We start from the raw sequence: 25,904 nt of genomic DNA, 5'->3' as shown, positions 1-25,904 counted from the left end.
ATCTTTTTAATGATAAACTTTTTTTTTCCCTGCAGCTATGTGTTAGCTTACTAGCAGCTAGATAATTTTTCTTTCCTTTGATTGCCAAAGATAGTTTATCATTTCCTTTTTAAACGGAGTCCAAGAAAGGCATCTTTCAACCTGCAGGTGGCAAGTTTCAGAAGCAACTACCACCCTCCAAAGCAAACAGCTGCCTGCGCTGCCTCCTGCATTTACCTACCCCAATGCAAATCCCAGGGGAGATGCGAAGCTGCAAGCACGGCTGTGAATTGCTCCTTTCGCTGGGGAGTGTCAGGAAGGAAAGCGTTAAATGCCGAGGGTAAACATCACCCTCTTTGTTACCGAGTCAGCAGAGCAGAGAGGATCCCACTGACAAACCCAGCCTGGCAGCCTCTCCCCAGCCAGACTGGTTATTGCTCCAGAGGCTCTTACTCATTTGAATTTAGGAGGAGCTGCCTCTCTCCCTCCTTCTCTCCCTCCCATGTGTGTCCCGATTAAAAAGCTTTTCTCAGACACCTGCAGACCGGCTGGCAGGTACGGGTGCTCACGTAGCTCAGCTGGGTTGGTAGCAGAGACATCTCTCCTCGCCCCGCCAGCCTCCTGCGGCCCTGCACGATGGTGAAGTACGGCCTTGACTACACGCGGTGCAGATGGATCCTACCCCTGCTCCTGGGCATCGGCGTCATCTTCGGCATCATCGCGCTGGCGGGCAGGGGCTGGCTGGAGTCACAGACCTTGCCCTACATGCACCAAGCGTCACTATGGGAGAGCTGCAGGAAGGCTTTCGAGGGTGGGGAATGGAGGTGCGAGTCCCTCATGGGTTACGGTAAGCATCGGCAAGGGCGATGGGGAGGGCTCTGAAGCAGTGGGTCACCTCTCCGAGCTCTGCTTCCCTCAGCTCTCCTCACTGTATCTCCGTATATCTGACCTTCATATAAGAAGCTATGGGAGATAGGGTCCGACACTGAAATACATCAAAGTTTTTGAGTAACAGAAAGAAGATGTCCCCAACCCTGTGCAAAAAGAAACCTGGGTGCTTTAGGAAATGGCTTGAATAGTACAAAGAAAAAGCCACAAGTGATAATGCACCAGTGCAGAAAATATCAGAGCATTTAAGACTTTTTTTCCTCTTTTAGAAGAAGCTGGTAACCTTTTCTCACTAATCACAGCTTTCCAGAACTTAAAAGCTGCTGTTGATCAAATGTCCAAGCAGCAAGTTGTGGGGGTAAGCCTGGAATGACTGTGATAAGCCAACCTTGAGTGCCACTAAGAATTGGGGAGGTAAAAATGTGAGATACAAAGATATCCCCAGGGAGTGTCAGACTGCAGAATGCTGCTCCAGTAGGTGAGTCGTGTGAAGGAGCCTTCGTGTGATTATGAAAGAAAGCTTTAAGAGAAGAAAGCATTTATGTTTGTGTTGAATTTTGCTTAAGTATGCTATTGAACAAGCTGCCCAGCTTGAAGAGGTTTAAACCACGGAGTCGGGGAGAGTAGGCCAAGAGAAGGATCACTGTAAATGTGTGCTGTTTCTTAGATTTTTTTTCTGTATATCAGGTATGGGCCACAGTCTGAAGCAAGTTATTGGGAGTGATGGACTGTTAGCCTGAGCCAGAAGGTTCAAGCTTTCTTGTGATTTATGCTGACGCTCACTCAAATTTTACAGAACATTTTCTCTAAGGTTCAGAATAGTTGAAAAGGCGTGCTTGCAGAAGCAGTCTCAGAGGTCATTTATTACAGCTTTTCAAAATTATTCCTGAAACTTTTATCATCTAAGGTCAAATTCTACCTCCCGTGCTCAAAATTCATCTGTAAAGAGTTAACTGTAGCAGGCCCATGTGAGTGCAGGGCTGTGAGACAAGGCCAGCTCCATTCAGCCACATGCCCAGTCCTGCTCTCAGAGCTCCGGTGTCAGATAATTGGCTGGGCACAGATCAAGCCAATTTGCTGCCTCTAACACGTGGCTTTGGAGGGCAGGAGAGAGGTCGAGATTCTCAGCTGCAAGTATGTGTGCGTACGGTGGGTAGAGGGGAGGTGAGAAAGGCCTGGCCTTCCTTGGTTAGAGTTAGCAAAGGGCTTCCCAGTCCTGAGTTTCAATGAAAAGTGAGCCTTCCTCCTGATCTCCGGTTAGGCACCGTCTATGTCATGAATGCCAGTTTTACCTGGATAGAAAATTTTCAGAGGTTTCACCACGCTTCTCTTGATGATACAAATGCTTCCAGGTCCTCCGTGCTTGTTTGGCATTTCACTTCCTTCCTTACCCTGCCTCTCTCTTACATGCTTAAATCCTGCAGTTGTATGTGCACTTTCCCACTGGGAAGGATCTACAGACAAACCAGGGAGGTCACCCTCCTCTATTTGGACTATCCCATGACATATGGTGTTACCTTGAATTACATCCTCAGTAAGTGCCACGTTTCTACCATGTTGGCATTAGTACATACATATTCTTCAGAACATGCATTGGAGAGTCATCTGACACTTTTGAAAGCATTAGAAATGCTGTTCGCATGCTGCATGACTGCAGTACTCTCTCAGTGGGCTTATATCTAACAATTAAATTCTGCAAATTTACTAAATACACAGAAAGCCTGAGCAAATCCTCCTGGACAAAATTCCCAGATAGAAAAGGAGGATATGTCTGAGACAATAGAGTCATTTAGTCAATGGGACAATATGTAAAAGCAGAATGTAACAAATATGTGCATAAGCCAAGTGACGGTGGATTTTGCTGCCAGACTTTTGCCTTTGCAAGATTAATCCATTGCAGTGTAAATCTGGGCCATTACAGGGGTGCAAAGTCATGTCACTCTCCTGCTCTTTTCCAGCCCTGTGGATGAGATACCCACTGTCCCGTAATGCAAGCAAGGTGTCTGCAGCACTGTGCAGCAGAGCTGTGGTCCTCCTTGCTCTTTGTCCTTCTGGTTTTGTGATTTTCCTACCCACTGCCTGGGGACCAGGACCAGGACCTATTACAGGAAGATGCGGGCTGAGCCCCCAGCCTGATCTGGACCCAGGTCCCTCCCTTTCCAGGCAAGCCTGCTGACAGTTCAGGTGTTACCTAGAGGTGGCCAGCAATGGAGGCAGCAGGAAACACCATTTTGTTTGAAACACAGAAGAGGAAGGAGGGATTGCAGTCTGGTTTTTTTGGAAGAGCAAATGAGCAGTCTGTCTGAGGACTGGTTTCAGCTCTCAGCCCTGAGGAGATGGAGGTGCTTTCTAGTCAGATTTCCTTCAGGTACCATGAATCCAGAGATGGGATGTGTTCAGATCCAGCCCTGTCCTAGGTACTTCTATCATTCCATTCTTGCTCAGTAGGTGTGGCCTTGGCATGTCTCTTTTGGGGCTCCTGTCTTTCCTCATGCAGGGTGCAGGTGCCTGATGCTGGTATCTTGATTTCCACCCAAAAGGCAAGCCCTGTGACAGCATCTCGATTGCAAGCATCCAAGTCTTGCATTCAGTCTGATTTTACCTGCCCCAGTGCTGGAACGTAGGTTTTTAGTAATTCTGGGATTATGTTTATCCATACTGCTCCAGTAAGGTCACAGAAAACAAGCATTCAGCATCTTGTGCCAAGCTATAAACCATGCTTGATGAACAGAGTGTAATTACATGCCTTCCTGGGTGAAGAGACAAAAGACATGGTGTAAATAGAAAGGACAGAAACATTTTACATTTTTCCAGAGATTAATTCTTTCTTCCCCCCTTCTATTCCACAGTTCCTATTTCCTTTCCTCTGGGCTTTATTCTCAGCTCCCCAGGCTGGGTAGGTTCTGAAATTCAGGCTTCCTTTGGGGCTGGTTTCACTGACATATGTAATATGCACATCTACTCCAGTGGCTGCCAGTGAATATGCTCAACGTGGCTTGGACAGTGTAGATGTCTTAATCCATTTCAGACATCTTCATCCTATTATGAATAGATCCAACTATAAAGATCTTGCAAGTTGTTCAATATAGTCTGCAAATTCAGATCACGTTCTCCACCTGCAATGTGTGTAATTCACCTAGCATCTCTGCTGGTCTTTTGCAAGTGTATGAAGACCATGGAAAGTGAGAATGTGAGGAGTTTATGTACTCTATTAACTTCTCCAAGAGTTCAGATCTTCTGTTTTAACCATATGACACTAATACAGACGTTACCAAAAGTCTTAATTTTTTCAAGCACATCTAGCTCAAACAAATAGAACTTTATAGGGAAAAATATATAGCGCCTTAAGACACATTAGAAATGAATGGAGTTTAAGATGAGGGACTGAGAAATGCAAACTGTAGCTCTACAATTTTCTGCTATTTGGAACAAGTACGGGTTTCAAGCTCATAGCGTGACTGAACCATTACAAAGACAGAGACAAATACTTAAGAGGTGGATAATGAGCACAGTATGGAAAGTATCTAGCGGGGACATGGCTGAGCTTGCAATGAAAACACAGAGGTTAAATCCCTTCAAGAAGCTAGCATGTTACTCCTTTGTTTTTCTGGATTTTTTGGCTGTATAACCTCTCTTGAACAAGGTGTGTCTCAGACCTGAGACAATTTTTCAGTGTGTGATTTATTCCATTGCAGGCTCTGAAGATGTTTAAATGTGTGTTCTTCGCTGGGAGGAATACCTGATTTTATTTGATTAGTTTCAATAAACAATAAGATGAATAACTCAGGGGTACTTGTACCAGCTTATGTTCCACCTGGCCCTGCAGCCCTTCCATGTGCAGATGCTGCCATCAAAATAACTGTAAGCTTAAGCCTTTAAATCTAGGTTGAAGTTGTCGGGTCATTTGCATGGTGGAAACAGAAATCTTGGAAAAAAAAGTCAGGAAAAGGCATTTTCACATGACGGAATCCAGATCATCAGTTATTTTCACATCATAGTAGTCAAATCCAGCCTTTTCCTAGGATGTCCAGAGAGTGTATTGCCTGTGGAGATTAGTGGAGGGATGAATGATTTTGCCATCTGGAGAAGACACATTTCTCCATCTTGTCTTCCCATGTAGTGGGTCACTATGTTCTATCTCATTCCAGTATTATTTTGGACGGTGAATGTTAGTTCAATACTACAGGATAGGATGGCTAGTGTAGTATGATTATAATGGAAAAAAACATTAGTTCAAGAATGACAGCAGATGAGTTTGTCTAAAGCATAAGTAAACAAAGGGAATGCTGCAAAAGGCAATTGCCTGTCAAGAAAATAAATATTCTACTTTAGTCTCCTAAGAACCCCATTGGTGAGTAAATTTTCTTCCCCCCCTTTTTTTTTCTTTTTTTTTTTTTTTTCTGTATTGAACTGTGGGTCCAGGGAACCTTTTGCAATGATGAAGCCCCATTTATTATTATGGAGGCAGCATGCATGAATGGAAATCACTTTCCACTTGCCTCCTCCCCCCCCAGGTAATGATACAACAGTGAGGTACACGGCCTGGCTCCACATCTCCTTCTGGAAAATTGCCTTCTCCAGCCAGACCAGTGACTCATCACACCTAGGGCACAGGGCAGACTAGACACCTCATTTTCCCGCTGCCACACTGCCTACATGAAATTGTTTAGCCTTCCCCCACGCTCCAATCACTCTGACAGTCTGGCATGGGAAAGCCTTCTCTTGCCTCAGGCAAGCGCCCTGAGCAGAACAACACAGGGACATTTCCAGGGGGCTGGACTGGGAGACAGTCCCCTTCAGCAGGGCCTAGGAGCAGAAGCAGCCTGTCCCGACTGCTCCTTGGCATACGAGGGTGTGTGCACGTAGGAAGAGAAATGGAGCAAGCGTGTAATTGTGCTTTGAAGGAGGGCCTGGCTCAAGTCACAGGGCCATTCTTGCAGGCTTTCCCTGAAGCCACTGTTCTGCACCTAAACTTTTCCAGATGATGGTGATATTCAGGTAGATTTGGAAATGTGTCCCTAAATATTTGAAACAAAGGCTGAGGAGGCTTCTGACGAGTCCAAGGAAGGCTGTGTGGGAGCTCAGAATGGAGCCAGATCCATGCTCCCTGCCTTACCTGAATTACAAGGCAAAACACTGACTCCTTTGATACAGGGTGAACTGAAAACAAAACCTTTTTGCAGTTCCTGTTGCATCAAAACCTGAAACAATTACATTTATATACAGTAATTGCCAGTAGCGTTAATGACAGTGTGTAGGGTAGCACATCATCTCCTAAGTCATCAGTCTCTCAAAAGTGTAACGTTACTGAGGACTAACCAGTGAGAAATAGGATGACAAGATTAGTTACTTAATAACTTAGAATATTCAATAGTTATTCGAAATTTAGAATGCTACAAAATACAGGCTTAATTGCATGTATTAAACCACATTAATGAAAATATCACAACAGCAATATATTTAAGGAACTCTAATGCAAGAGAAAATGATTTTTTTTCCCAGTTTGTAGGAGAGACTCCATTCCTGCTATAGAGGTGTAAGAGAAGAGATACAAGCCCAAAGCATTTAATTAGCATGGCAATTTTCATTCCTCATCTGCAATTGCAAATATGCTTTCCCTTGTAATTTTAGGGTTTGTCCTTTTTTATGTTTAGTGGCAGATTCATTTAATCAGACTCTTTTCTAAATAATAGTTATGTTATTCAGCAATTAACTCCACAGAGAGCAATTGCAGATGGCATCCCACTGTTTATCATCCAACCTCCCTTTCAACAATTACAGTTAAATCACATGGAAAAATATCATTTGTGTGAAGAGTTCTCATCTCCCTGTTAGGATATGAACTGCTGCTGTCAAGGACGTTGCAAAGATCCTCAGTGCTTTGAATTCTCGGGATCTGAAGTCCTTGAGTGCATACCATTCACTCACACAGGAGGCACCTCTGCTGAAAAATTATGGAAACTTGTGGCTATATTCTCATTTCTCTTCACCTCATATCTTCCTCTAGCTTATTGAGGTAATCTGATACAACAGGACTATAGTACTCTCTCCCTAGTCTAAATGGTGATAAGGTCCACAAGGCTGATTTTGAATTTCACAGTAGGGTTAAATAATCAGATTACTTAAGCAAGAAAACACTTATTCAGGGAAAGAAACAAACCTTTCAGAATACTATTATCTATTATTTTTACATTTCCATATTACTTCTCACTGACAGCTTGTATTGTTCTGAGTAGCTCTGAACATGGCGAGTCAGCAAATTTTTAATGCTATGTTTCTTCTTTGTCAAGCACTATTACAAGATCTCTCATCAATCAAAAATTCCTGGGAACTCAAATTAGTTTGTGAAGTGTTTACATCTGTGTCAGATGTTTCTGACTAGGTCCCAAAGGCTTCTGTCTTCCTATTGGTGCTAAACAGCACTTCAGCTCATAAACAGCTCTGCTGGAGTAGTAATCTGCAATGGAACAAATATAATGTCACAGATTATGTTGAATATTCACAATGTGTTTAAATCTGGACCCCAAAATAGGATGTCTCTGTGTAGTTCCCATTTGTTCATTAACAACCCTATCAGCAGTAAGCAGGAAATGCTGAAGAATTTTAAGATGTATTGTCAAAGATGTCATTTTCATTCACAAGAAGAGTAAATAAGGCTTGCAAGATATTTTATGAACACAAAGTACCATCTGTTTATGTGTATTTTTTTTTCAAATGATAAATTTTTGCTTCTAACAGGAAATTAGATCCAGATTTATAGCTGTTCTCTATTGGAGAGAAACTCCCTAGTGCAAAAGGCTACTTGCAGCAAGGTTTCAGAACACAGTTTGCTCACAGCATGAAAAATGCTGGTCAAGAGTAAGGAGAACAATACCTGGTGCATATGGAAATGAGATGTAAATTCAGTATTCTTCAGCCTCAGATGGCCCTAGGAAAATCAAACTTAAAAGGAGCTTTTTGGAAAGGTTCCACTCTGCTGTTTCAATTACAAGTCGTAGTTCATAGCCTGTGTTGTCATGGAAGTTTATTCTGTTTAACTCACATTATATATTTTAACCCATTTGTAGCTCAGGATTAGTTAAGAAGCAGGTGCATCTTGCCACTGTGTGATTAACTGAGTTTATGTATACGTGCTGATTTATCAATACCTTACTTGTACTATTCATCTGACCTTGCCCACCCCTATACACCCATTCAAGTTTAAGTCATCCTCTTTTAGCATAAAATGAATAGGAAAAAATAGGAGGAAAAATGTTGTAGTATTACAACAAAACTAAATTTTGATCCCAAAATGTTTGCAGCATATGCAACTGCTTCTGAAGATAATGCGAGCTAGGGATATTCCCTAATTCTCTCGTGGTCAAACCTTTAATTCTGAGGCACAGTGCACACATTATTTTTAATAGCTAACTTACTCCCTTGGTGATCCCTTTGATGATGGCTCTACATGCTCTGCCACTTCTGACTCCCTAGTGCTAAGTAAGCATCAAGGAGAAGCCCTCATTAATACAGGATTTGCAGAAGCCATCTTCTAAGTCAAGCTTATACATGTCTGGGCTTTTGGTGAGATGAATTTGAACCACTCCCTCAAGACGTAACTGCTCCTCCCCTCAAAATTCAAGTCAGGATAGCTCCCAGGTTGGGTTGCTTTCCACAGTAAGAGAAGAGGTTTTCAGAAGTATGTAAAGCCTTGGATGCACGTGTTGCCTGTATAGGTTCACGACTAAAGTCAGTGGTTGGGAGTTCATAGTAATTTGCTTTAAATGAGTTAAAATCCACCAAGCTGAAATGAACTATCATCTTAGCACTAAGGCTAGACACTGCCTTCTGCTAATGTATATTGTGTTTTACTCATAGATGGTCTATGCATAAAGGTTCTTTTCATTACTGTTGTCATTTAAAGACATTATTATGGGGTAATTGGAAGTTGTAATTCTTTCCTATTTATGTGGGACCTGCTACTAACCATGGTGAAACTTTAGAATGCCATTACTTAGTGTGAACCTAAGTAGGTTGTTCTCTGCCACAATGGCTGTCTCTTTAGTAGTGACAAGCTAAAAACTGGTTCCTGCTCACATAAAAATGGCCTGCATGTTATGAGGTAATACTCTGATATTAAATGAGAAACCCATATTGACTGCCAATGAATTCTGAAGTAATGCTAAGGGAAAGAGAACAGAGTCACCAAAAAGGATGCCAAAAAGAAGAACCAAAAATGTGTATTTTTTATTCCAGTTCAAATTATATAAACTCACACAAAAACCAGATAAGCAACTAGCATCAACTTCCCAAGGAAAATATATTCAGAAAACACAGATGTTTTTAGAACAATCCAGATGCAATGAAGAGCACTGGAGGATGAAAGCTCAGAGAATAATACACATCCAATCATGCCTTTGATTTTTTTTCCCATTTTATTCTGTTCATAAATTAGCCATGACTAATATGTGATTTTCTTCATTCTTACTGCCTTTCTGATAAATTATTTTCAGTCAATAGCTTTCAGTCTTCATATACTGTTTATTCATAAGAAGCTGCTTTTAATAGTTTCTGATTTATTTCATCTGTATACGAATAAATGAAGTCAGGTATTTCAAAGAGAGCTCTGTGATCAGCAAACACTTGCAGAGATTTTAATGTTCCCTTGTTTTCAAAAAGATCACAGAAATTTCTTGTAGTTTGGTTGTTAGAGGGTCATGATTTTCAGAAGACAAGATTTTGCCCTGTCCAGTGTTAAAAGGAAATTCTGACCATACAGCTTACCTGGAGTCCTGGATATCAGTGGCTTATATATATACACCAACAGTTTGTAACCTTTTAGCTGATAAATTAAGCTTAGGGTTAATGAGTTTGATGAGTCCACTTAAAATTCAAGGAGATATAAACTAGGAAAAACAGCTTCAATTTAATTTCTTTCCAAAGGAAACAAATCAAGGAGTCTTACTGTAAACGCATGCACAAATTCAAAGCTGCAGACATGTTTTTCTACAGACATTTTTGCTTTCACATGGAAATTTTCTCAATGAGAACAAAACAAAATGAAATGGATAAAACCTGGCTAAAGCAGGTCCTTTTCATAGCGAATTGTGTGCTCTGCAGAGCGTGCCACACCCTGACGAAGAACGTCAGGTTGAGAAATCTGAGTGAGTGCAGCTTTGTTTCCAAAATAATGCTCTTTCCCTTTAATCAGAGAGTCATAAAACAGGTTGAGCTCTGCAAACTCAGTCTAGAAACATTCTCATTGCGTACAACACAGAGATGAATCACCACCAAGGCAGATTTCAGCTCTTGTAAGAATTGCTGTGTAAGACTGGAGCTAGAACAGCAGGATTTGTGTTTGTCTCCCTTGTTGGTATGAGGGATAACAAAGTAAATGTTATTGTCTTTCCAAGACAGTTCTGCATTTTCCCCCTCTCTGTATTGAAACTCTTAAAATTGCTGGACGTTTGCTGCAGTGGCTGATGTGATAAAATGATCAGCTGGTGAGAATGCATAGATAATTTGATGATGTTTGTGAGCTGACAACAAGCATTTATTTTTCTTTCCAGTGCTAGTTGTGTGTCAGCTTCAAGACAGGAGGAAAAATTGATGAAGCATATTCTTATTGATTAGACCAGAAGTACTCCTGAACTCTCTGGTGTTCCTTTCAGAAAACATGACTCAGAGGCACTCTGGAGTTCGTGTGGTTTGGGGCTACCACAGCAAGAAAGACATGAAAACATCACTGTGAACATTTTCTGTGTTTTGAACCACAAACACCAGTGTCTCAGCTTACTGCTGTGCAAGGAAGTTTGCCTCCTTATGTGCGAAGCACGAGCAGTGCTTACGCTTTTGCAAACTGGAGAATGCATGAGGGAGTGAAATCAGGAAGGCAGGAAATCGGAGACATTCTTAGTCCTCGGTTTCTAACAAAGCCAATCAGCTTCCGTGTGGCTGCAATCAGCAAGAGGATATTCAGAATACGTTCAGATGGAGCAATACAAGAGGTAGTCATGCTACCTCCAAACTAACTTAGCTTTAATAGCACAGTAATAAAGCTGTTATTGTTGTACACTCTCAGCTAATTACCTTGCTCAGAAGCTACAGTGAGCTCTGCACGAGTATGGGTAGATTTTTTTCTGTTCTCTAAATTAGTTCTAGGTCTCCTCACATGGCAGTGGGTTTCAGAAGGCAGGCACTTATTTTCACTTTCCGGTAGTCCCATATGGCTGCAATCACAGTGGGTAGCCTGGGCTCTCACAAGTCATCGCTGACTTCTGCACAAGACACTGTAAATAGAAGCACTCTTTGCTCTGCTTGAGATAGGCATGAAAATGGGGGGTTCGTTTTGCCCATGTGAGATAGCAAGGTCTTGCTGTAAGGTTTTTGCTCTAAGATAAAGTTGCTCAGAAAATTGCCAGCTAAAAGGAGTTGAAGGGAGGGTGGTGTGTAGCTTCCTGCAAAGCCTCTCATAGTGTTTGTTGATTGGCTTTTTTTCAGCTGACAGAAGAGGTGAAAAGGGAGAAGTAGGACTGACATGCAGTGTTACAGGATCCTGCTGGTATTCCAGGACACTCTTGCATAAACACACATTTCTTTTCTAACAAGCAGATTTTAACTATTAAACAGCCAAAACATCACTGCCATGTGCAGGGACTGAGAAAACAGATCTCACAGATTGCTGTGTATTTTTACAGACCCAGCTTGATGTCCTGTAAGCTGCTGCTCCCTCCGTCCCTATTTCTCATTTTATGGTGGGAGAACTTCCAGCTGCCTCTCTCTAGAGTCAAGTGTTCGTTGAATTGGTGTTGCACTAACCTTGGCATTACATTCTTTGGACTGCATTCATTTTTTCATTTTTACGAAAATAACTTTGCAATTAGAAAAAAAAAAAAAGTATTTATGCTACAACGTTTGCTTTATGTTAAAGAAAAAAATATAAAAGAAAAATAAGAAAATATTTGGGATCAGCTTAGCCACTTGGTTGCAACTAAATAATTTCCTAAAACCATTCAAAAGTGTTTCCTAATAAAACACCTAGTCTGAAATGGTACTTTCAACAAAGTGTTTTGCAGCCTGTGGAGAAAAGAGCCCGTGGGAAGGGCGTTGCTGCTCAACATCACAGGGACTCTGTACTTGTGCCAAGCCTTTGAGAATCTGCTCTAGAGGTGCAGAAGACATTTGCAGTTGTAATGGCTGAAGTTATACATTCTCCCTCTGTTTTCTGACCTATTTAATTCTTCTAATTCTTCTAATTCTGACATTTATGAGGAATTGTAAGTACTAGTCATATTTGTAGAGACACTAAGCTACTCTGTTCTTCTGGCACAAGGAAAAATAAATACCTCAGATACAGAAACATTTGTAGTGATCCCCACATAATCTTTTACCCCGGAAATGTAAGTCGTTTACACGCTGTCGTCTTAGGCTCCTGGAAACTACTTTTTGTGAAGGACAGGTGGTGAAGTCAGGGTACTCTTCCTCAAAAAAAAAACATGGTGGCTCTGCCATGGAAACCTATTGCCGTACTGCAGCTGCGCATTGGTTTTCTCCCAACTTTGAGCTACATTTTTTTCCCTTTTTAGAAGCGAGTGTCACAAAATCGGCTGTTAGGTGATTAAGCAACGTGTCCTAAAGATGTAAGCATCCTGCAGCAAGCATGTCTCTTCTTGCCATGCATCCAGTGCCCTGCAGGCTGGGCGTACGCCCAACCTGCTTTCACACAGTCACCATACTTGTAACACTACTTCAAGAGAAACACCTGGGCGAGCCCAGAGGAGGACGGAGATGGCGGCACGGGCACGGTGCCATGCACATGGCTGCAGCCATCAGGCACCCGCTGAGCTCCTAGGTAGGCACTGCTCCCAGCCGAGGGGTGGTGATCTGCCACCGGCTCCTCCGGGCACACTAGGCCTTGGCAGACCTGCTGAGGTTCTCCCCTCCCACGCTGGATCCTGCATCTCCACGTTGCATGCTCTGCCTCCATGCCTCCTGTAACTCCTTAAGAAAACAGTCTAGGCTAAAACTGGGCTAGACAGCAAGAGGTAGGCACATCTTTGCTGTCCCTTCAGTTTTCTCAGGCAGCTGCCTGTTTACATGAAGAATAATACAGTTAGAAAGTCCTCTAAAGGAGACAGAAACTCTTTGGCGTAAGGAAGAAAAAGGACGTGACATAAAATGGAAAGTGTAGAGCAATGGTTAGACTGGTTCAAGGGTCATAAAGCAGGGGTGGATAGCGAAAAGTAAACAGAAAGGGAAATTGGTTTTGATGGGCTGAAGAGTAAAAAGTAAGGCTGACCCATAATTCTGACCCAATTTTCTAGTCTCATATCAGAGGGCTGGGGAAGAGCCAGAGGCAGAGCAGTGGCAGAGCCCAGAGGGCTTTCACACCAACACAACACTGGGGATGCTTTGCATTTTATTACTTTAATTCTCTTGTATGGGTGACCGTCCTTTAAGCCTTGGGCTACTACAGCAGCAGGAAAAGGGAGCTGAGATGAAGGTCATTTTCTGGTCCTACCTGCACAGGCACACAAGCCGTAGAGTGTGCAGGTCACCAAAATATACGATGATTGCGTGGGAAAGCATAATAAATCCAGGCTATTTGGTGAATTGCGTCCTCCCCCTGGTTTGTCAGTCTAATGGTGCCTGTCCAGCAGACAGCCGGCACTCCAATGCAAAAAGGCCTTTACTGAACAACACGCACCACGTTTGAGTTGAGTAATAATTATCACCAGGCTTGTTTGGGCTGTGGCAATTTTACAGCACTGTTGCTGTATGTCTTTGGTTAGAAGCCAACACCTTGCAAACACACAGTGTAGGCGAGGGGGTGAAGTCTGTAAATGCCCAGCAGACTTTAACTGCCTACTCTATCTACAAACACAATTTTTAAAATGTCAAAGCAGGCTTTTTACACTGAAAGGAGGAGACGCTTTGATCTCTTTGAGCAGTCATTGCGCCTCAAGACTTAAAATATTGAATAAATAATATTTTTTCAGTTGTTGTACCAACACAATATGCTTAGCTCTGGTGTTATAACGTAAAGTTACATAATTTGGAAATTAAAGTATTAATATCCTGAACAAGTTTTTCAAAATAAAACACTTCTGATTTTGGATCAAAAGGAGAGGTCAAATTTCACTACAAAACAGACATCAAATTTAGTTCTACTTAGGACACGGAGCTAAACAAAGGATAAAAAAGCAGAAATTGCTGAATTTTGACTTCAGTGGAATATTGCCATATTTTTACTTTTGCATGCCAGAGTGGTAGTGCTTGTACAAACTGTTTTTTGTTTTGTTTTGTGTTGTTTTATTTTTGTTTAAGGAAGAGTTTGGTTAGTTTCAGGGACAATACAATCTCCTTGTCCACGCAGAATGCTGCTGGTTTTACAGTATCTGCTGAGGTATTGACGTTTGTTCGTGAAGAAGAGTGTCCACTGTTAAATCTTTAGAGTCACTTTTTTTCTTGATTCTTAATTGTTAAACCTAAACAGGAAGCATGTATGCAAGTCCTATTGCATTCTGTAGGAGAGGTCTAAGCTGGTGTCCTTACACACTCTGCACTTAATGAGTGATTTCTGGTGGCATTAAAATGCTCAGCTACAAGAGGAAAGAGAGCTCCCTGCTTTTCTTCTTGAGAGCTGACCTTCTTTCCATGGTTGTTTAAAATTAGCCTTTCACTATAAACCAGAGAAAAACACTAAGTCTTTTTTTTTTTTTTTTAATTTTATTTTTCTGTTCTAATTTGCCTTCCTTCTGATTTCAGCTTGGGGAAGAGCTGCAGCCGCCACATACCTTGTTGGATTTATACTCCTCGTTATCTGTTTTGCTCTGGCCATCATAGCATTTGCCATTGATACGCTTCGGTTCAACTTCATAAGAGGGATTGGAGGCTTGCTTTTTGTTGCTGGTAAGAAAATACGTGAAGCAAAGTTTAGCTTGTGCAGGAATATCCATACTAGAACTGGTATTTCCCCCAGCTGCTTCTATACTCAGTTCTATGCCTGTATGCACTTGAACTCTCAATGAAAAAGAATGTAAAATCTGTCATGGCAGTGGACCTATTTCCAAATCCTCCAAAATATGGTTGGGTTTAGCTACAGGTATTATGGAGACAGGCAATGTGATGGGTGTTAGTTTAATCCCCCTTTTTTTTTTTTCTCCTGTTTCTTCAGCTGTGTTCTCCATCATGGGCTTGGTCATTTACCCAGTAAAGTTCTCCAGTGAAATTGAAATGACAGGAATCAATATGTTCAGCTGGGCCTACGGCTTTGGCTGGACCACTGCCATTATGGAAATATGCTTGGGATTCTTCTTCTGCTGCCTTCCTAACTATGAAGACCAAATCTTGGGTAATGTGAAGCCCACATATTTTTACTCTTCCCCATAAACACCAGGAAAAATGAATTCATATTCCAGAGATATCTGACAGGCTATCTACGTTTTTCAGAATATTGTCATCAGATGCTGGTAGAAAAGTCTGGAAACTTTAAAATACATGTAGAAAAACAGTACTGGCATTTTACAATAAAGTTATCTACTCTTTTGTGGACCTTTATATCTGATGTAGGTTGCTAATATTAAGTCTAAACGTTTAAAAAGTCTTGTGTTTCCTCATTCATTCCCATGAGTGGGGGTGCATATGGATTCAATTAAATTTTATGTGCTTTTATATTTCTAATTAAATTCAGAAAAGAAACTATCAGCAAATGAAAATATATATATCATCTTTCTGAAGGAAAGTGGCTCATAGAAATCCCATTTTATGTGTATTAGCTTTCTTTAACCTGAAGATTTTGTACATTTTTCAATAAGCCAAATGCCTTTATCCACTGACTGCCAGAGTAGCAAATTAGTCAACCAGGCCTTCATGGCTTTGCTTCCAATTTTCTATTCCTTCAACTTAAGCCATAGGGCTACAGTAAGAAAAGGGCAAGAGAAACCCTCCTACCAAAGCCAGCATCCTGACTTCCACCCATCTATTTGGAGTGTAAGCTTTTATTTCTGAATATCAGTAAGAGTAAGCAAGGACCATTAGTAATCCAAGCACCCTTAAAAATCCTGGCGTGCCATTGCTGCGGCCAGCCATCCCTGCAACCTACAGACCTGGTTTGAAGAGGCTCCTGGTTTGGCTTTCTTCATGGGCCTCTGCCCCTTTTATCGGCTGTATCAAAATCTATGGCTGTAGAAAGCTCTGTTTTACTGTTCCAGTTGTTTTATCCAGGATAAAAGGGTCAGGAAAGAGTTAAACAGAGGTATGACTCCCCTCAGCACTTGGCTCGCAGGAGTGGACTTGGAGCAGCGTGGATCTAGTTATCAAACTTTTGTCAAAACGCCCTTTTAAATTTGCTGGTTTTAAGTATTCTAAAAGTGGAAAGTATGTACTGTAAAATGTGTAAATACCCCCTACCATCTCATAGCAAGATTCTCACAGTGAGAGAAATTTCGTAAAACACTCCAGTATCTTATGCTCCACAGTGCTTCAGAGCTGGGAATATTGCAAGCAATGAAGTATACTCAACACTGCTGGTTTCTGCATTGCAAACCCTGGCTTTATAATGTTCTTTTTCTTCTCTTACACGAAGAAAGGGATAATTCTACTGTGTGTAAAAAGGAGTCCCACTGAAATCCTTAAACAGAGTTGATTATTATCTTGTAATATATCTGCAATTTTTAAACTATCTGTACTTTATGAAAAGAGCCTTGCCAAATGTTCTTTACTGCAAAGAATGAGAGGTAGGAAATTTTTTTTTTAATAAAACCTCTGAGTAGCTAAAATTAATAAAGACACAGGCCTTAATCTTTTTTTTTTTTTTTTTTTTGAAGCAGTTAATTCCTTTCACTTTTATAGATTGACTTCTAACTTAGATCAATAAACATGAGAAATGTATCAGGCCAATGTGGAGTGTCTATGCAACAGGGACTGGCTAGACAAAAACTTGCAAATGCATTAGGAAGCTATTTCCTAGTCGAAAGTAAATGAAAATAAAATAAACACACTTGGAAAAGCAATTTGTATAAAATGGCTTGCAATTCTTTATGTAATGTTATCTGTTCAGGAAAAAAAATCGTAACTCTTTTCGTTCTGCTTATTATACCTAATAAATGATGGTATCTGTGTATTGTTTCAAAAGTGAGTCTTAGATTTTGGTCTCTACCAAGAGCAGGGAAGTGTGGAGTCCCCAGAGTATTCTCTTCTAAGGCACCATGTTGGAGCATCTAGGTATGTTGGCTGGATTTAAAGGGTGAGAGAAATTTACAAATATAACATCAAAACAGCTTGTACTGTTCCTCAGTTGACTGCATCCTGGGGTCTCGTTCACATCCACATGAAAGTACTGAACTTGCTCTGTTGAGCTTATGGTCTGTGTGGACCCAAGTAACCATCTGCATGGTTCTGTATTGCAGTGTGTTACAGCTCGCTTTCGCAAGGAGGACAACCAGGCTCACCAAATAGGAAGCCAGTGTGGTCCTGCTCCATGCCTTTGCTCCAGTGGATGTGTCAATCCCTTGAGGATGCAAAGGGGAACTCGAGCAACCACTGACTGTATTTGCGGTCTCTTTGCCATTAACTGAATGCTGACCCAACATCTGGAGGTGGGCAAAGGTGCACAGAACAAAGCAGTGTCAGGGCTGGTGGCGGTGGCTCTGCGGGACACAGCCCCGGTACCCATTCCCTGCTGCCGCCTTCCCCTTCCTGGGAAGGAGGAGAGGTGAGGAGGCATTGCTGACCCCAGCACTGCCACAGGGACCCCAGCCTAGCTCCTCTCCATGAGCCCTCATGTCACGCAGGGAAAGGCTTCTCTGAGGCAAGGGAGGGGGACAGGCAGGTATCCAGCATGCAGAAGCATCACAGGTGCTAGACCTCAAGTGCTTGCACTTAAAGTAGTTTGTTTCCAGTCATAGAACAACCCAGGTCGGAAGGGACATCAAAAGCACCGCCAATTCCAAGACTCCATGGGAAAAGGGAGCCTAGACCAGGATTATCTAGCACCCTGTCCAATGTCCCCCTGCCACAACAGGGCAACCAGCTACTCAAGAGAGCATGGCAAAAACAGAATGCAAAATGCAATATGTTTTATCTGAAAAAGGGTGATGAATCCAGTGCCTAAAGGGGACCTACAGGGAAGGAGTCTTTGCCAGGGAGTGGGGTGATAGGACAAGGTGTAATGGCTTTAAACTAAAAGAGGGTAGGTTTAGATATATGAGGAATACATTTTTTACTCGGTGGGTGGTGAAGCCCTGGCACAGGCTGCCCAGAGAAGCTGTGGATGCCCCATCCCTGGAGGTGTTCAAGGCCAGGCTGGATGGGGCTTTGGGCAACCTGGTCTGGCGGGAGGTGTCCCTGCCCATGGCAGGGGGTTGGAACTGGGTGGTCTTCAAGGCCAACCCAAACCATTCCGTGATTCTACGGTTCTATGACGGAAGCTTAACCACTAAAAGAAACAAAATAAGACTTAAATTTTCTTTGTGCCCAATGGCAACGCTAAAGAGATACCAGGTAAGAACAGGTATCTGCAGGATTTGGCTTTTGAGAACATGAGGTCTGCTACAACAACAAAGTAGTGGGGAACATCCTCCAACAAACACATTGCATTTAATTCAAGTATATTACTGAAAAACAAAAGAAAGAATGTGCTGAGAACAAACAGATTGTTAAGCAGCCTTAATGGTACAAACCAAAGCAGAAGAAATAAAGGAATCCTTCTATCGGTAAGTTAATATGCTGAATTTAATTTCTGGTGTTTCTGCCAGGGCTTGTGTAACATGTTGATGTCTTGGTCTTTCCAATTCCCTTTGCAAATATTTCCATCTTTCACTATGCATTTTTCAGGCACCTGCCATTTTGTCTTAAAATGTAGCCTGCCTAATCAATAATTCAAACATAATCTAGTTTGCAACTATATTAAAATTGTGCATATTTTGCTGTATGAACTAATGCTATGAGTGAAGTTTTGACCCCATTGACATCACTTGTAAATCCATTATTGATTTTTTTTGAAGCTGACATTTCATTCTTGAAGAGCAAACACTTTTTCCTACATGTGCTCAGAATCGATATCATCTCTGTGGGTAGCTCCATTGATTTCAGCAACTCTGTTTACTTCTGGCGTAGGACCATAGTCCGTATGAGGTAAGGATCCAGAATTACAGAAGATGGGATGGTTCCCAGAAAAAAAAGGACAAATCAGTGTGTGCAAGATAGGCAAAATCTGGATCATAATTGCATGACACTTTGTGAAGTACACAGCATGGTCACAGTAAAAAAATGGATCTTCCCTTTTGACACATCTCAGCTGCACAATTATTACTTCTTATAATTCAGTTTCTTGGAATACTTGCTTGCATGTTTTTATATTCAATGGACTTCTCTTTGCTCTGAAGATGAGTAATTTTAAGAAAAGAATGAAACAAGCTTGTGATAAGGGAGAAGAGAATTAACCCATTTTTACTCTCTGTCAGGAAGCAGGAATCAAACTATCTTGCTAGAGGGATATTGCATGGAACTATCAAAGAGTTACTTCAGAGCTGTAGTGGAAAGTCAAGTAAGAAAAAAAATTAAAAGACTGCTACATAGCTAATAATGGAGAAAGAGGGAGCAAGTCACATGGATCTTCCCTTGACTTTTTCCCACTGTCAAAATATTGTTATTGCTAGAGAATTTTGATTCAAAAACAAAACCAAAACAACAACAACAAAAAAACTACTTGGGTGCAGCTCTGTAATAATGACTAGGTCTAAATTTTATGTCCAAAATTTTTCATTGCTAAGTTCCAAAATCTGGAAAAGCGCAGATAAGGTTACAGATGGTTTTGCTAGGGTCATCAGAGCTGTTTACATAGATGGTTCCTTAAGTACTTAGGGATTTGGGCCCATATGACTGTTTATACATGCTGGTTAGCTCCACAGATTTCCTGCATGTGAAATGGTGTAGTGATTTTTACTATTATTATTATTTTATATAATCAGAGTGAAAATGTGGATGCATCACAGAATTTTGCATGTGACTTCTGAGTGTGAATTTATAGGAACATCTTTCAAAATAGCCTTACTGCTTATGATAAATGTGGTAAGATTGGATCAAAACGTCCTTTCCTGGACAGCTTTAAGGCACATCCTTTTACTTGTGCTGCTGTTTGTCTGAGCCATCTGTTTTTCTGTAAAAACAGTTTTGCAAAAGCCTACTCTAATGAGTCTATTATGCTGAAAAGAAATTATATTAGATATCCATGGAGAACCCATCATAGATCACTCTAAATAGCCCTTTACTGTTCACATGTGTTTCAAGCAGAGAGAGAGTTGTCTCTTAAAGGATTTTTCTGGAGAATAGTGTAAAACCAGCAGAAGCAAATTCACACAATTAGCAGTTGTTGTCCTGGGTTACATCCCCAACTCCCAATTTCTTAGAAGGGAACAAGGTAAGGAAAAATATTACATAAAGACTTACACATATATACATACTTCGTATCACCAGTTTGTCTAAAATCGACCTCAATGTGAGGCATGTAAAACACATTTGGGCTTGCACTGTTATTTCCAGGTTTTCATTCTTTTTTTCTCCATGCAGAAATTTTCTCACCTCAGTTCTGTAAGGCTTTCCTGCTCCTTGGTAAGCTGCCCCAGTTTTACCACACCCAGTCCTGGCAAGCACAGCCATGCTTGCCACACACCTATCTAAAGCCTATATGAAGTATTAATACAGCTAGGTTTTATGCCCTAACCCTCACTCTTTGCTGCTTAAATAAAAGGGGTGTGAAGCAATAAAATCCTGCTAATGCTAGGGAAATTAGAAATGGAAGATTTTACAAAGCTGTTTTAGAATGGGCAACCAAAACAAGAAGGCAACAAGGACTGGGTTCAAGAGAAAAACCCAGTCTGGTGTGAAAATGGTATCCCAAAGAGTCCTTGCAGTCCTTACTGTAGAATGGTTTGGGGTGACTAGCAGCCAAATTACCCTCACAACCTGCCCCATATCAGCGTGTACTCTCAGCTGAGAGGATTGTGTGGGTCAGCAGATGGAGGCTAGAGACTTGGCGACTCACAGTGGTTAGTCAAAGACAGAAAAATATTCCCGTAAAATCAGAAATTCACACTGTCAGGAGTTACAGCCTTTCTTAAGATACTCCCATGTACAATACATGGAAAAAGACAGGGAACAGATGCACCTATTCATCTTCATAATCGCTATGCCTGGTGCTTCAACTCCAAGAAATGCTCTTTGGATTAGTAACAGGAGGATGAGTACAAAAAGCTGAAACTTTGCACTTTGCCCTGAGTAACAGCACAAGTAAGGGTCCATATGAGTCACGGAGGAGTGCTGTCCCTGGCTGTCAGAGAAAATTTCTTATCTCCTTGTTTGCTGTCTGTTCAGCTCTGGTTGTCATCCACTGCTTTCCGAGGAGGCCGCTCTGAGAGCAGGCCCCTGACTTCCAGCTGACACGTACCACAAGCCAGGTGACGAGAGCTCCTCTCCTGCTGTCACGGCCTGTGACTATATCCAGACCTCACCCTGGGACAGCGCTTCTTGCCCTAAGCTTTTCTCAAGCAGAAACTCTTGTTTCAGCAAGAAGACGTCCCGTTTTTTTCTGCTCCAGCCCCTTCAATGCACCCTTCCCCAGGCCGCACGCAGCCTTTGACTTCTGTGTCCCTGTCGTGACTGCTGCCTCCCTGCTCAGGCTGCTGCTCTATGTGATTGCTGTAATTCAGAGCAGTGCCCCGAGCAGTCCCCTGGGTTTCCCCTTTTCCTTGCCCAGTCTAGAGCACAGTTACTGAGAACTGGCCACGCAGCAGCCAGGTGGGGAGCAGCCACGAGCAGGCTGCTGGGGAGCTTTGCTCCTCTCCGTGACAGCGTGTGGTTAAACAGCAGCCCAGCGTGAGGGAGCTTTGCAGAAAAAAAAATATTGTGAAGAATGAGGTGAAAACAAACTTACACAGGTCTCCATCTGTTCAGTTAAGACAAATAAGGACAAAGGAACTGTTTGCCAGCACACCTTTTGCAGGGGTGGACTTGAAAGGACATGCTCTGCCTTCACTCCCAAACCCTTGAGGGCACTTGGGAACCATGGTGCTGGCAAGAATGGGTCCTCCAGAAGTTCAAAGAAAGCAGAGGGGGTTCTTCTCCACACACATTTCCACCTCTTCTTGGCGATACAACTCCAAGATTGCAATGGGAGTGTAAGTAACATGAAGCAATCAAACCAAAATATCTCTGAAGAGGAAAGATCGCTTCAGGCAGCATAGTGGGCTATCCCCTCCTATGTATAAACATTATTTTGCGTAGAATATTACACAGATCACATGCAGATCCTATACAGTGCCTGTTTTAGGAAAGGATGCTTTGTTCTGAAGTATGAAATACTGCTACAGGTGGGGTGCTAGGGTGGATTAATACTGGAAATGGGGATTGATATTCAGCAACCTCAGTGTTATCAAAAGAGTTTTTGGGCTGTGTTTATATGTAGCTTACCTCATACAAAATCCAGAAGTTTCATATTGTTTACCTAAATGATAGATTCTTCAGGACATTTTTTGGTTTCTTTTTGCTTGGCTACTCACACAAGCTTTAGTTCAGCCCCAAACCAAAATATTTATTTCAGCTTCCTTTTGCCAGTGCAATCTTTTTTTTTCTTTTTTTTTTTTTTCCGAATTTTAGAATAAACAAATTTTGAAATTAAATAGCTTTATTTCAAAAGTATACAGATACAACATTTTAGTTATTTCATTTTTAGTGGATGAATATATTCAGAAATGACAAATCTGAGAGTTTAAAGTCAAGCTGAGATCTGATTTGTTTATTTAAGTGAATAATCTATTTGCCCAAGACCAGCTTTGTTCTGCTGTTGTAAATATAGGAGCCATTCTGCTATTAGAAACAGTAGTGCAGCTAATGTAATCTGAAGAGATCTTTTCTTTTAAGTCACTAGTGATAACATACAAACAGTGAGTGAAATGCAGGGAAAGGTGGGGCCTTGAAGGTTATCGGATGAGAGATCACAGAAGACTGAGAAAAGTTGCATACGACTGGGCTTGTGCACAGGCTCCTCACTTACTCGCCCAGTTTTGAGAGTCACTGCCAAGCCAAACACAAACACAAAGACTTGTTGACAGCCTGTGAAAAGTGTTTTGAAGGCAGGGAGGCACTGCAGACAAATGCCAAATAATTACAGTGCTGCTGCCATACACTCTTGCCACTAAATTTTGATTTAAGCCTCACTGTAGCTCTGCAGATGTTGGCATCTCTAAACATAATATTCTTATGTTGTGAAGCTTCACTTAGTCTGTATTAATAAAATGAAGGTGCAGGCTGACTTGGTGATAAAAATTAGTGGATTAATTGAAGAACTAAAGTGCAGGGGCTTTCCAAAAAGGGAGTGCTTGCATCCTTCTTAGAGAGCTTCATCATCATGCTTCCTCCTCCCCTCACTGCTATTATAAGTACCACTATAGTCCACCTCATGTAAGAAAAGAATATGAATTAGTACCCCTCAAATACCAGTTCCTATCAGGCTTTGGGACTGGCAAAGTACCACGTAGATGCAAATAGTAGGCATTTATAATATCTATTCGTACAAAAGTTAAACTCGGCATGAAACAGTTAATCCAGGCAAAAGAAGAAAGCCTCTGTTTCAGTTTTGGGGCAGCCAGTTTATGCCTACTGTCACAACATGTTAAGAAATACACTGCACAGTCCTGTAAAGCTGAATCGGCACAAAATGCTGGGCTGAGGTGCTGGTGATGAGACATCCAGTATCAGCTCTTGGGCAGAAAATGCACCTCAGGCTAGGGCTGGGCTGCTCCAAACCTCCTGGGTGAAGCCACAGGAGGCACAGGTGGTGCAGACATCTTCCACTGGGTACAGGGAGGAGCTCCTTCGCAATTGCTTGAAGGTGGTGAGACAGTTGGCAGAGAAGCCATCACAGCCCTGAAATTAAAATTACAAGCTGCTTTCCCATGGCAGTGCTGGGACACAGCATGGTGCTTTGTAATTACGTTTTAGGAGCCTCCACCCTCATGCCCTAATTTCCAATTAACAGTTGTACCCTTCCAACTGCAACACGATCGCAAACATCCTGCAAATAGGGTGAGGAAGCCAGGAGGGACCATTCTGTGTAGGTCAGTAGCAGGCTGCAATCTGGAAAAATGGCTTTATGTCACCACCACCATGTGGCTCAGCCGTGTTTCTTAAGCCATTGTCTCCTGAAGTCTCACTGGCAGGATAGTTAAAGCCACAGGGGAAAATGGCCAGAGAGGGGAATGGAAATGTGGTAGAAATGGAAGGAGACGTGAAACTGAGACAAGGCAGCAAGGCAGTAGGACATAAGTAATTCAAAATTATTTCTATACATTTATTTACATACTTTACATAATGTATAAACTAATTCAATTTCAGAATGTGCAATTTAGATTTTTATTATTATTATTATTTGTAATTTTCATCTCCAAAGGTTTGTCAACAGACTTTTCCCTGTAGCTTTAAATGACTGGTCACCTGCTTTGATTGTCAAATGGCATGGATGAAATCAGAACATTGGATTTGTGATGGAGGCTGGTGGCACCTATTTTAATGAGAAAGGTGTGGGTAACTGCTAGAAATGCTCTGTTTTGCCACATCTGAGTAGGCAGGGTTTCCTTGCTAGGTTATTTGGTCAGTCTGTTGCAACTGTGAAGGACTCACCACTTGACCATCACAGAGATGCCTCCTCTGATGCTCTCCTTCTCATGTGCTGGTGCAAAGAAGAGGCTTTCAGAACCTTACTCTGCATAGGCCCAGTGTTTTCCTGTGGGCAGAAATTAAGGAAAGACCATAACCTCACAGGATTAATTTAAAGCAACAACTTCGCCCATTTTAATAACAATAATTGAACACATTCAGTATGATATTAAAAGGATGCTTCTCCCTTTATCTGCATAATAGAGTTTCCTTTTAACTTTAATAGTCCTTGTTCTATCATTTGTGACCAGTAAAATGTATTATTAGCAACAAATACAATGTATATAATAAGAGATTTATGGACTTACATTGACCACTTTACCTGTCTGTTTCTGTTTCTATACGCTGCTGTTTTCTTGTTTGTTTTTGCAGATGGTAAGAGCCTGGATGGCCATTAAAATGGAAATTGTGAAAAGTTTCACAAGGAAAGCTTTCCCACTGAAAAAAAGCAGATTTGAAAAAAAAAATCAAAACAACTTTTATGAACCAGTCTGGTTTAATAAAGCCTTTCAACCAGAAATAATTATGAAAAACTGTAGCACTTCATCTGAAGACTTAGGCACTTTATCTTGATATTATTTTTATTCATGTGAAACCGCAAAATTAGAGTTTAATGAGATGAATTTCTGAATCTTATCAAAACAAAAGGACTTTCACCTCATCAAAATAACCTTAGTAAATCCTTCATTTATATTTTAAAATCATTTTTACTTCAGCTTTTAGAAAAAAAATGTATCTCACAGCAGGTGGAATTACCAAAATATTAGAACAAAAATTGCACAAAAGAAATGTCTTGACTGGTTACTGTCAAAAATTGATTTTTTGTGAATGAAGTTTATGAAAGTTTTGAGTCTGGTGAAACGGTTGGGAGCAGGGGTATTAACCAGGAGTTATTTTTCATTAAGGAAATTGAAGTTCTCTACAGCTAAAAAAATAATAATGTAAATAAATGTGTGTGTGTGTGGGGAGGGGGGAACACAACACAATAGTCCTGCATTTAGATGTCATGAAATAAAAAAGGTAGAGAAAATATCCATTCTGATGGAAACTGTGAATGCCCTGACCATTTGCGTAGTACATAACACTCTAGCTCCGTAACTGGGGCTTCAGCCTATTTGGATAGATTAGATCCTGCCTTAAAATGAAGCTACACTCAAACTGACACCCCAGCTGTGCCCACGGTAAGCACGGATTCAAAGTCAATGGAAATACAAATAATGGGTTTGTAAGCACAGGGCAGAAGCTGAGATAAAACTTGGGTAAGAACCAGTATTGGATGTAAAGGCCACAGGCACCATGGAGAGTTACGTAAATATGACTTTAAAATTTGGGATTTTCTGTAATTA

At 41.4% G+C, this 25,904-nt stretch overlaps 1 protein-coding gene across 1 annotated transcript; it reads left to right on the top strand.

Moving 5' to 3' along the window:
- Positions 1-365: 365 nt before the first annotated feature.
- LOC121068205 (p53 apoptosis effector related to PMP-22-like) lies at positions 366-15,403 on the top strand. The gene is made up of 3 exons (XM_040553271.1): positions 366-826; positions 14,614-14,757; positions 15,023-15,403. Exons 1-3 carry the CDS (start codon positions 616-618, stop codon positions 15,235-15,237), a joined length of 570 nt encoding a protein of 189 aa, XP_040409205.1. The 5' UTR covers positions 366-615; the 3' UTR covers positions 15,238-15,403.
- Positions 15,404-25,904: the final 10,501 nt, after the last annotated feature.

The sequence above is a fragment of the Cygnus olor genome, chromosome 3 (genome assembly GCF_009769625.2).
Source record: "Cygnus olor isolate bCygOlo1 chromosome 3, bCygOlo1.pri.v2, whole genome shotgun sequence".
NCBI lineage: Eukaryota > Metazoa > Chordata > Aves > Anseriformes > Anatidae > Cygnus > Cygnus olor.
This window is presented reverse-complemented; position numbering and strand designations above follow the sequence as displayed.

Bases quoted from the DNA above. Each gene is read 5' to 3' on its own strand.
- LOC121068205 (XM_040553271.1), top strand. From the start codon at position 616: ATGGTGAAGTACGGCCTTGACTACACGCGGTGCAGATGGATCCTACCC. The intron at 827-14,613 runs GTAAGCATCGGC...TTCTGATTTCAG, and splicing joins CGAGTCCCTCATGGGTTACG to CTTGGGGAAGAGCTGCAGCC. The intron at 14,758-15,022 runs GTAAGAAAATAC...CTGTTTCTTCAG, and splicing joins AGGCTTGCTTTTTGTTGCTG to CTGTGTTCTCCATCATGGGC.